General features: G+C 44.1%; 2 protein-coding genes across 4 annotated transcripts; both read right to left on the bottom strand.

The window, feature by feature from the left end:
- Positions 1-196: 196 nt before the first annotated feature.
- On the bottom strand, positions 197-4,732 carry LOC310870332 (uncharacterized protein). The gene is made up of 2 exons (XM_083781515.1): positions 4,195-4,732; positions 197-1,483 (listed from the first exon to the last, which is right to left on the bottom strand). The coding sequence occupies exons 1-2, from the start codon at positions 4,577-4,579 to the stop codon at positions 411-413; spliced, it is 1,458 nt and encodes a 485-aa protein (XP_083637641.1). The 5' UTR covers positions 4,580-4,732; the 3' UTR covers positions 197-410.
- A 1,097-nt stretch (positions 4,733-5,829) lies between these two features.
- On the bottom strand, positions 5,830-10,797 carry LOC310870331 (uncharacterized protein). Of its 3 annotated transcripts, none has more exons than XM_083781512.1 (4): positions 10,384-10,797; positions 10,107-10,243; positions 8,539-8,644; positions 5,830-8,250 (listed from the first exon to the last, which is right to left on the bottom strand). In XM_083781512.1, the coding sequence occupies exons 1-4, from the start codon at positions 10,595-10,597 to the stop codon at positions 7,250-7,252; spliced, it is 1,458 nt and encodes a 485-aa protein (XP_083637638.1). In that variant the 5' UTR covers positions 10,598-10,797; the 3' UTR covers positions 5,830-7,249. The 3 variants fall into 3 exon arrangements, with proteins under 3 accessions (XP_083637638.1, XP_083637639.1, XP_083637640.1); XM_083781513.1 differs by having other exon boundaries at positions 8,539-8,637; positions 10,384-10,588; XM_083781514.1 differs by lacking the exon at positions 10,384-10,797 and having other exon boundaries at positions 8,539-8,637; positions 10,107-10,333.
- Between the last annotated feature and the right edge of the window lie 1,087 nt (positions 10,798-11,884).

Below are 11,884 nucleotides of genomic sequence, written 5' to 3'. Positions count from 1 at the left end.
GGTGGTAAGGTTACCACCGCTCCGGTGGTGAGCTGACCACCGGAGCTGAAATAACGTTGAGCGGTGGTGAGTAAAAACAGAGAGAAGGGCTGGAGCGGTGGCGGTGGTTTGCGCTTCACCGCGGCTCGTGACGTCATGTTGTAGTTCGGTGGTCACCCCACCACCGTAAAACCAGACTATGTATGAGCCTTTAGTATGGGGCTCTACGGCCGGAATATTGGGTAGTCTGATTTATAGGTGTCAGATTATTGGCACGTCGGACTAACATTATGCACCCCAACGATCCTGGGATTGTTGATGGAATAGCATGAGGCCATTAATATTAACATCCGTTAAAGGGACACTTCACCCCTTTTGCAACCAGATCTTATTTAATGACTTTCCTGGGGTTTGTATGTGATTTTAGTATTTCAAGTGTCCATGATGTCATGGACACTGGGCTCACTTCCTTCCTGGTCTACAATTCCCATAATACTTTGTTGCACTTCTCCTTGTGGATAGGGGGAGGGCTGTCTAACTGAGAAAACATGTCTGAAAGTGTTTGTCTCGATTTGTAAAGGTTGTTGAGGCATGGCGTCTTTGTGAGTTCGCTGGTGTGTGCGTAGGTTGCTCCTCTGAGAAAAACACTTCCCGCAAGTGTTACACGTGTACGGCTTCTCCCCAGTGTGTATCCGCTGGTGAATCTCCAGGTGGCTCACACGGTCAAAGCTCTTGCCACAGAACGGGCAAATGTACCATCTCTCCCTGACGCGGGGAGAGCCCATCAACGTTTTCAGTGTTATGTTGTCCCTGTTTATGTGAAAGGGGAAGGTGGTACTGTTGGTTTGTAGCACGTCACCTGGGATGCGTCTCTCTGATGGGTATCTGATAGTCACTCTCGTCTGCTCCTTGGGCTGCCCTGGCTGTGCCTGTCCTGAATTCACGCCTGCCCTCTGTTCGCTCTCTGCGTTTTGTACCGTCCCGCCCTCCCTCATCAATGTGTCGATGTACTCCATTTGTGATGGATTACCCTCGAGATGGTCCAATGCATTTTGAATGAACAGGATTTCCTTGTCCAGGTTTTGTGGATACGGTGGCTCGTGTCCATAAAAGCAGTCGGAGTCCTCACTTTCGTCGCTGTCCCCTACAGAAACCGACGTCCAATGGCGCTTGTCTCGTTCCTCCGCACCGCTGGAGGGCTGTCGGTTCAACTCTGCCACCTGCTGCTCCGGTCCATCCTCTGTGTTGTGTTGTCTGGGTTCTTCCAGCTGTTCGACAATCTGGACGTCATCCTCTTCCTTCTCTTCTTTCAGTTTGACTATGAACTCATGAGCATCTCTGCCACTGCCACCATCGTCCTCGCTGTGTTCACGTCTGAACTGCTTGTGCACAACATATTTCTCCCTCTGTGTTGTAAGCAGGGAAGGACTTCTATTCACAGGAGCAGCCTTCTCTCTGGCACTCTCCTCGGATGATTTGGTTTGGACACATTCCTTAAAAGTCCCTGTGAAGACGGCAGGTTCATGTCAACACGGTATGATGCAAGCAAAACGTGAGTACAATTTATTTAATATTTATAGCTTTAAACATTTAGCAAATGCCTCACTTTTAAGATTTTAAATGGGCTCGCACCTCCACCACTGAAACAGTTCATAGATCGAAGGGAATGTGGTGACAGTCATGACAGAGCATGTATGTACCATCCAGATGTAGTGTGTTTGGTATAACAGTCTTCTCTGTTAGAGCCTCCCATCACGTAAGAGACCAACTATTTGACATTCAAATTTAACATTAACTCTATCTCTAGAGTTAACTAGAGATAGAGGGGTGGCTTAAAGCTAGCCCAAACATTTAGATTCTCGTAGAGGTTTTTTTTCGATTCTGACGAATCTCTCTACGAGAGTCTAAAAGTTTACCCCGCCCCTAACGTCGAAAAGGAACGTTTGTGCCTCAAAATCACTCTTACCTTGTACAAATGCAAAATCTAAGCTGCTTTAAATTTTGCCCCACTTGTTTGTGATCTGTGCGCACCCATATTAAACACCGAACATGCTTATTTTTCAATAAAAAAGGTATTTTAAATAATCCACTGTTTCGGAATCCTCCATTGTAAATGCGCAACAGAACATTGCCCGCGCCCCTAGCGGCCAGGGTTCTCTTGCGCATCTACAATGGAGAGAAAACCAAGATGGCTGCCAGATTCCGAGAGAGTGGATTAAAATACCTTTTTTATTGAAAAATAAGCATGTTCGGTGTTTAATATGGGTGCACACAGATCACAAACAAGTGGGGCAAAATGTAAAGCAGCTTAGATTTTGCATTTGTACAAGGTAAGAGTGATTTTGAGGCACAAACGTTCCTTTTCAACGTTAGGGCCGGCAGGGTAAACTTTTAGACTCTCGTAGAGAGATTCGTCAGAATCGAAAAAAAACCTCTACGAGAATCTAAATGTTTGGGCTAGCTTAAAGCAAACCAAATGTGTATGTAATCATGGGTAATTATGAGCTTTATTTCTAACTTTGCTTCTGACTAAGGGCCGATTCATACTCCTATTTTACCGCTGTTTCGGCACTGTAGTGCCGAAATGATTTCGGCTCGTCAGAAATTTTCAGTAGCACAGAAGAGCCGACTTTAGGACAGTACCCGCCCCCCCGAACCTCAAATGACGTCAAATTGTAGGCTCTACAGCGCCGAATCGACTTTTATTCGGCTCTAAAATAGGAGTATGAATCGGCCCTAACTCTGGTCCATTTACATGGATGTGAGAACCTGTTCCCCAGGTTCTAAGTCAACCTCTTACCTAGCCCTCCAAGCAGAACCCAATGGTACTGAAGTTTCTGACTTTTTGACGACACAGACCATTGGGTCCTGTTCCAGAAGTATCCTGCCACCTGGTACGCGGACATACATAAAACATAAACAACGTGGATAACGCCTGTCTGCGCTCTTTGACGAATCTGAATATGTGAAGTATAAGTACCCATACATGCCGCTGCGAATATCTCCTGTGGCGCGGAAGCCGTTAAGTATTTTTAATCTTTGTTTGACCGATTTGGTCGCTTTGATTCTTCTCTTCCTTCCTTGTTTATTGACACCTCATTGTACCGCCTATCTGGCTAGCTAGTGGCGCTATAGCTATGACAGAGCAGATCAGAGGCAGGGACGTAGCCGCACAAGCCAACCGCACACCGGGAGGCGGTACAATAAACGGTAAACAAACAAGAAGAAATAAAGCGACCAAATCGGTCAAACAAAGATTAAAAATACTTAACGGCTTCCGCGCCACAGGAGATATTCGCAGCGGTTTGTATAGGTACTTATAGTTCACGAATTCAGAATAACTTAAACTAAAAAAAGCCGTCAAACGCCGCAGATACGATCTTAGAGAGAATATTTATGTCCGCGTTCCAGAATTCCCATACGAAAATAGTTATGAGTAGGGACCCTACATAAAACTCATCCAAATTTCAGAAAAGCTTTATGGAGGGTCCCTTTATGGAGGTCCCTTTATGGAGGGTATCCCCAAGGTGGAGAACGTAGAGGCCTTAATATGCACATTATACATAAAGCTGCACATTACATGCGTATTTATTTACATATGACCAGACTATGCACATTACAACATAATATACGTAAGCACATTTGTGTAGAAATCAATAGGGGGAGAAAATAGTCAATGCCATTATGGCTGTTAACATCTCTCTATAGTAGGCTACTGTGAATATACTTAAATTGAATACTAATACAACTTTTCTAGCCTTGTTACAGTTTCCTAAAGCAGTGGTTCTCAACCTGTGGGTCCCCACATGATTTGGTGGGTCCCCAGATGACAGTGAAGTGGCAATAAAAACAAAGACCATTACTGCATCAAAAGTAAATCAAACTTAACTATGTCAATCATTGGCCCTATTGTCAAATAAGAGGCAAAAATTGTGAAAATACTAAAGTAGCCGATCCACAAGCTCACAGCGCACTTATCTGTGGAACATTCACTAAATGTAATTCCTCAACTGCTACATTACAAGTAAAGTGCTGGTCTATGGTCAGGGTGGGGGTCCCCCAGTATGGAACCTCTCCCTGCGCTATCTCGAGCTACATAGCGGGGTTGAGGTTCCATTATGGAGCTGAGTTCAAATATTATTTGGGGGAGTCACGGGATGAAAAGGTTGAGAACCACTGTCCTGTCCTGCTGCTAAAGGAGCATAGTAGACATACCAGCGGTGGGGAGGAGCAGCTTATTTGGTTGATCTGGTCTCGGAATTGGAAATGTCGAGGAGGAAATCCTTGGTGGTGGTGTAGCTCTGGTCCATAGCTCTAACGCATTAGAGCTATGGACCAGAGCTAGTGGTGGTGGTTGTTCTTTGGAGGACACGGCGGCGGTCTGCTGCTGCCTTTCATGTTCCATGGACACCAGTTTGCGTTTCAACGCCTCGATCTCGCCATCTTTCCGCCTCACCTCCAGCGTGACGGAGGCGACCTCGTCGCCCCACAGCTTGGTGATCTCCAGCACGGCCGCCTTCACCACCACGTCCATGATGGACGTTAATTTGCTCTGGAAAGCCACACAGTCCGCCGCCATGTTCTCCCCGACGACGAGCATCTTCTTTCCCGACACGGTCTTCGTTTAAAACAGTTATACCAGCGCGACGCACACGTTTAAAGCCACATTCTATTCCGCGAAGATGAACCCGAGAGCATCTTTTTGGATGTATTATTTAGACATTCCTGCTAACGTTTCCGTGTAAACAACACAAACAGGAAACGCTGTGGAGTCAGCTGATACGCGGCTACGGTGTTCGTCAAGGACCAACACATGACAGCAAGAGCATAGTTTTGAGTTTTAAGAATTTATTGATTACAATAAAACATGGAATTAGTCATGGTTCCACCGCCATAAGAATAAATAAGTATACACTGGACTCTTCTCACATCGTGGCACATATATATATAATTAATCTCGTATCGTATTATTGTATCTTATACTACGTTGTGTGGCCGTCAGAGCATAAACAGCACCATCTACAGGAGTACGTTTTTAACAACAACCTCATTCATGGCCATAAAATAAATATACTGAAGACTGTACAGTAACTGTAAATTCATATCACAAACAAACACAATTAAAAAAGTAAAATAGTCGGACTAATTTAAACCAACTTGTAATTGATTTAACGAGAGTAGCACATGGTCAAAGTGGGCAAGAAGCAATGCAGACACTGCTGTGCTGACTGGGTAAAAATACACACCACACAGGTTGATGTAAATACTCACCAGTCCATGTACACAATTTGCTGTTTTCTACCATTACCATAACAGTGCAGGGGTTGACACTAAGGGCTCAGAGGCACTTGCCCAGCGGGCAAGTACAGATCATGTATGTTCACTTGCCCAAAGGTCATGCCTGCTTGCCCAAAAAGTAAATCGTTCATTATAAAATGATAGGTAAACTTTGAATTACCGTTCAATTTACTTTTTTACTTTCTGGGGCTGTGCGATAAATGTCAAACCTACATTTTTATGCTAAATAATTAAATAGCTATGAATATGACTATGGGTTCACACTTGTTATTTTATATTTTTAAGTGTAGCAACAGTGAAAACAGAACATTATAGGTAAACATAGCTCTGGTCCATAGCTCTAATGCCATCGCATTTAGAGCTATGTTGCTGTTGACTTCCGGGGCTCGCATAAATGCAGACCAGCCTCTACTCTGTAGCGAAAATAAAAAATGTTTTACCTACTCTACCAATACAAAGACAGGTTGTGTAATTAGAAAGCCTACATTCCTTATTGGACGCACTCTGAGCCCCCCACCACATGTATAAATGCACTTTTTGGCCAGAAAGGGATTTTTTTTCACCCGAAGGAAAAATCTTCTCTGAGGGTTTTCTCTTGGCAATATCGGTAGAGGGCGCAGTGTAACTAAATGTATTTATTTTTCCGGTGAAAACAAAATCCCACTAAGGAAAGTAGGCTTTCTAATTACACAACCCGTCTTTGTATTGGTGAGTAGGTAAAACATTTTTATTTTCGCTACTAGAGGCTAGTCTGCATTTCATGCGAGGCAGGAAGCCAATCAGTTCCATAGCCTTAATGCAACAGCAGCAAGAGCAGTAAGGCTATGGGCCAGAGCTAAGGTAAACAGTGCTCTTATTTCACATTCCACAGACCAGAAGACAGAGAGCTCTGGCCACGTCCAGGCATTTAGACAGATATCGTGTTGTGTTTATAGACTGTTGCGTCCCCTCTGAAACAAGTACTTGCCCGGTCGGGCAACCTGAAAGCCAACTCCACCTGCCCAAAGGTTTTATTGACCTTCTAGGGGCAGGTGGGCAAGCCTTAGTGTCAACGCCTGCCGTAACAGTGTCTCTCGCATAGCCAGATGAGCAGAGATCTCTGCCTATTGGTGACTTTGGACGGAGAAACTAAATTCAATGCAGAGGCTAAAACAGCCACTAACAAACCTACACGCTGTACTTTGAAATGACTCAATATGACCACTACAAAGTCTGCATTTATTCTGCTTAAATTACTTTTTACATTTCCAAATTGTTTCCACCAATTTTAGCTAGTTCTGCACAATATAGTGTTTCAGCATCAACATAAAAAAAATTGTAATTACATTAACTTTTATAGTAACCCTACCCCTAAGGGAAAGTTGGGCCAGGCACATTGTACTAAAACACTTTTATTCTTGATTTAAAAATAACTAAAATTAAGCTTCACATTTAATATGATTAATCTGTAAACAGTCCATCTGATAACATGAAATCTTGGTAACTGGTCTTGCAAGCATATCCTGCATTCACAGCGGTGTCATGTGGCACATTGATAATTACTTAATTCCATAAATTACACAAATTTAACTTAAGAATAGCCAATCTGCATTGTGAGCCTGTAGATTTACTATTCTCACTAGTTTTGGGTCCTGGGGAAACATAAAAAATCTCTTTTGGGTCTCCTTTAGGAGCTAAAAAGTTTGGCAACCACTGATGTAGAGTACCAGTATTGAACAGACTTGTGTCTCTCTCTCAGTGTAAATGTACAGTGACAATTACGTCGACAACAACTAAAAAGGGGACTAAACTATATTTCTTTGTATTGAAATGCATATTGCAAAAATTGCAATGCACATTTTTCCAAATGTCGTTCATCCCTAGTTTTAGCCGATACATTGAATTTTGATGCCATCAGATGTGTCAGTAGACCTGTGACCGTCTGGCTATGTGGGGACTAACCGTAACATGTACGGTTAACACTGCGTAAAGCTCAGTGTGCCGTTTTCTGGTGGGATTTCAGGCTGGACCGCTGGGTAAAGCACTTCCCACACAGTGCACATTCGTAGGGCTTCTCCCCGCTGTGAACCACCGCGTGTCTGATGAGATTGCACTGCTTGGTGAAACTCCTGCCACACTGGAGACAGCTGAAGGGCTTCTCCCCCGTGTGGCTTCTCAGGTGCTCTTTGAGCTGGCTGAACCTCATGAAGCTCTTTGTGCAGTACGTACAGCTGAACCGCTTCTCCCCCACGCCCGATCTCCACGGCGTCCTCATCCTCCTGCCCAGGCTGAAAGCACGACTATAGCCAGAGTATGGTGAGGCTGAGAGGGTTGGCACCATCAAACCCTCGTTCTGATTTCTCATGTCACTGTCAGGTCCTGAGTTTGTGTACTGATTTTGCACCGACTGTGGAATCAAGCTACTGCCACTGGTGGTGGAGTTAATCTGCGCTAACGTGCCTTGACCCTCCTGTGGTATATGAATTGTCTGTGGTCTCTTATGACCAAATGTTCTGGCGCGTCTCTTCATCCGCACTGCATTGACCACGGGTGAAAGTGATTTCCATGCTGAATGAAGAGGCGACCCTATATCTTCAGGTATAGAGTGAGTCATAGGCAGGCCACTTTGACAAGCGAAGAGCGAGGAACTTTGTTGATAATGTTCGGTACCGTACAAGAAATTTGGTTCACCCGTGTCTCTGCCAGGATCAGCGGACCACAGCTGCCTGTCCGCTTCCTCCAAGACAAACGTGTGGTCAGAGTCAACCAGGGCGGTGCTCTTGCCTTGCTCCACATCTTCCTTCTCGTGCTTCACTATGAGTTCCACTCCATCATCTTGGAGTCCACCGGGTTGCTGCTCTGGGAAGGAGTTGAGACCTGCTGCCGAGGAAAGTTGCGATCCAGCGTTGGCCGGGTTTTCGACTGAGGCGTAGTGCTGTGCAAAGACGTCAGTCCCGGTAGGATGTGTGTCTTCAAAGCACGGTGTTGGACCAGCTTCAGAAACAAAGAGAAACATAAATGAGGAAACAGTCAATCATAGATTCATAGTAATGTCTGATTTGGTTAGTGCATAGGCAAGTGTGCTAGATATTATTGTGTGTGTGTGTGTGTGTGTGTGTGTTAGAAGTTTGCATATAATGGCATGTGTAGTTCCATAACTTACTTTATACTGGTAAATGATAGTCATATTGCATTACTTTCTTCATAAGTTGCATGTTCATTTGCACATACCAGTGGCGTTTATAACAAATATTTTTTGTGTGCACGCTTTGTTTCACCCACCTATGTTGTCGTGCGAGTCGATCTTCCACACATCCTCATCTGCGGTTTCCTCTTTGATTACGATGGGTCCAGTTTCACCAGCTTGTTCCAGTAAGAGTTCTACACACTGCAGCAGGGGCCATGTATTAAACCACACGTTCAAGTGCTGATTATACAAATTATTGAAAATTGAAGTATTAAAATGTTTACCGATAATGGATTGAAAGGTTATTGGAAATTCCTATGAATTAACATTTTCATTAATGTAGTGGACCCTGGCCTGTTTAACTTTAGACTATAAAATAAATCACACTTTTTAACTAGCCACAATTTGCAACTCTAGATTTTTTTACAATGGGTTGAATCTAGAGTTGCAACAAGCTCCATCCACTTCCTATTCATCTTTTTTGGTTTGTGATCTGCTGGTCTTAAATTACGTTAAACTCACCAACATTGCAGCTGCAGTCCAAGCTTGAATTATCCTCTTTCAATCTGCCGAGCTTGTTTTTCATAAAAATCCCCCGTAGACATGTTATGAGCTACTTTCTGTCCAAAATATTCCAAGAGTGACTTTCCGAGCTGCCATTTTGTATTTTTTCAACGTGCCGTAAAACAAGATGTGAGGGGGAGCGCTTGTTTAATAGAATCTTACCTGCGCAGGTAAGACAACCAAAGAAGAGGCCGACACAGTGCGACGCCCCATCACAAACAGCCTTCTATTAAACAAGCGCTCCCCCTCACATCTTGTTTCACGGCACGGTGAAAAAATACAAAATGGCAGGAAAAGCTTGGACTGCAGCTGCAATGTTGGTGAGTTTAACGTAATTTAAGACCAGCAGATCACAAACCAAAAAACATGAATAGGAAGTGGATGGAGCTTGTTGCAACTCTAGATTCAACCCATTGTAAAAAAATCTAGAGTTGCAAATTGCGGCTATGATTTAACCTAACCCTGAATAATTTCACTGTCTCTAAAAAGTCAATTTCCTTATTGTGTAGTGCTGTTGCAGTCTGACACCATCCTCCTTTACGAGACATGAATGCAATGTGTTGCAAAATGTATTTATATTGGCCACATGTCTCACGTCGACGTCGTCAATGTTTGTTTTACTGGTGCCCTAAACAAGCATTAAGTCCATAGACTTGGCTGCCATTCCGTTTACGTCATAAGTGCTCTAAACAAACTTTAAAAAGCCTTGGCTGCCATATGATGTAATTTTCTAAAGCAATGCAAGTGTAAACACTCAGCATCAAGGGTTGGATCAGGATTGGAAGCAATCATACTAGCGTCATATGCAGTCAGTCATACCAGTCATATACCGTACATCAAGCCTTGGTTCCCTACTTGAGTGAGTGATTTATGCTGAAGTGCAAAATCTGTCAACTCATAGCAATCAACATATTTACACCAAATCCCCAGTGAATATAAATCTGAAGAAGGCTGTGCAAATGGACCTGTGGGTCTCCACACTAAGAATTGTACTGTGTGTTGTACAGTTTGTGGTAATGTATATTTGTGTGTGTGTGTGTGTGTGTGTGTGTGTGTGTGTGTGGGGGGGGGGGGGGGGGGGGGGGGGATCATGAATTACCTGAGGGGGTTGCATAATCTCTTCTGCAGCCACCATTGGTCTGTCCCAGGCCGGGGGCGTGGAGTCCATCTCTTCCTGGTTCAACATTACCTTCACCAGTGGAGGGCATCGTACCACTGCTGTTGGAGGATAAAAACCTGCAGGAAAAACATTAGAACTGTTCAAGGGACTGCTTACCACCATCACAACTAGTCCACGACACACACAACTAACGTTACTGGCATTATAGCAGCACATCTGGATGCTAATTGCTAACAAATAAGGCCACTCAATTTACACTTCTTCCTGGTCCTCATCCGTGTTCTCTTCAGCTCTCCCTCCATAGATGCACATTTGTTCTTCAGAAGATCAATGTCTCGTTGACTCGCAGTGATCTCTAGACGCAGAACAGCACAGCTGTCGTCCACACGTCTGTTGATCTCCGCCAGGGCTGCCTTGGCTAAGCTCTCCATGATGGACACCAACTGCGTCTGGAAGCCGCCGTTCTCCATCTTGACAAAACGATTGTTTCGTCTCTATGCAAAACTCGCCGGATTAATAATGATAATAACAGCAACAACAAACTGAAATAATGAAACAATGCTTCAATAAATATATAGAGTTCGAGGTAACGCTTTGTATTTGCTGTTGTCACTGTGTGCCTCTGTTTTTTTTTTCTCTCACAGAATTTGTATGGCACTACGAAATTCTCCTTCCGACGCACAACGTGACGTCTCATACCGTAAATGTTGGACAACACCCGCGGCACAAAACGAGCACGATCGATGACCCGAGCTTCTGGCTAGGCGCTACATTGGTGCGTTGCTGCCCCTCACTGGCTCAAGAAGAAATTACCCCGCAATGAAGGGCTAAGTCTAGTGCTAAGATTATTGGGGCCAGTGGCCCCTCTCTTGTTGATTGATATCATGGTTTCCCATTTATTGATTGACATTATTCTTTTTCACAGTATGCAGAATGGTTACATTTCAAACGAAAGCACAAGTCAATACAAAAACTCTTACTTTGTGGACGAACCATGATTAAGCATTTACACTTGTTTATAACAGGGTCCACCTTTTTCAGAGATTACAGCATTGAGAGTTTAAATACTTTTTCCCATCAAGTTCTGCAAACTATATGCACCGTCTTCTCTCTTGTTTACAGTTCAAAATCACATATGAACTGGATGAAATCATGAAATCCTATTTGGAGGGCCAGGAGGGGAGAGAACAGACCAAGTGGAGGTGAACGGAACACTGTCTTCCCCCTCCCAGTGAGCTGCAGCGTTCCTCACGGAAGCATATAGGCCAGGGCATAGGCCATTAAAGGGCTTGCATGTGACTGCAATTTGTTCATGTTCGCGGGATCACTCTGCACTCCTGGTCTCGGGCAAGGACAAATTGCAGGTTGAATAAGCCCTTCAACTCGGTAAATTCGGCACCTGGGTCAGTAACAAACTATCATTAGTCAATGTGGGTGTTATCACAAGGTAAGACGAAATTACATACCTTTCAAGTGAAAAAATGGCAACAAAAGTAATCAGGAAACTCAACCACAGAACAAGACTTGAGCAGGATCTCCTCGTGGTCAGTATAGGAATACTCTAAGGACACTAGCTAGACTGGAGCACTCATCCAATGTCATTTAGACTATGCATGGCATTGCATGCGCCTCATCATGGTACTCTAGCACCCCTGCACCACAGAGGCTCAGAGTGACCTCTTCAAACAAACAGGAACTTGGCCTCACACAGGTCTAGAATTCACTTAACCATTGCTCATTAGGGTGGGATGGCTGAT

Source organism: Protomyctophum parallelum (assembly GCF_964188405.1).
Source record: "Protomyctophum parallelum genome assembly, chromosome: 14".
Taxonomy (NCBI): Eukaryota; Metazoa; Chordata; class Actinopteri; order Myctophiformes; family Myctophidae; genus Protomyctophum; species Protomyctophum parallelum.
The sequence above is the reverse complement of the archived record's forward strand: the minus strand, read 5'-3'. Positions and strand labels throughout refer to the sequence as shown.

Coding starts and splice junctions, on each gene's coding strand:
- LOC310870332 (XM_083781515.1), bottom strand. CDS start 4,579: ATGCTCGTCGTCGGGGAGAACATGGCGGCGGACTGTGTGGCTTTCCAG. Junction 1,484..4,194: donor GCTGCTCCTCCCCACCGCTG/GTATGTCTACTA, acceptor CCGTCTTCACAG/GGACTTTTAAGGAATGTGTC.
- LOC310870331 (XM_083781512.1), bottom strand. CDS start 10,597: ATGGAGAACGGCGGCTTCCAGACGCAGTTGGTGTCCATCATGGAGAGC. Junction 10,244..10,383: donor GATGAGGACCAGGAAGAAGT/GTAAATTGAGTG, acceptor TTTTTCCTGCAG/GTTTTTATCCTCCAACAGCA. Junction 8,251..8,538: donor CGACTCGCACGACAACATAG/GTGGGTGAAACA, acceptor TTGTTTCTGAAG/CTGGTCCAACACCGTGCTTT.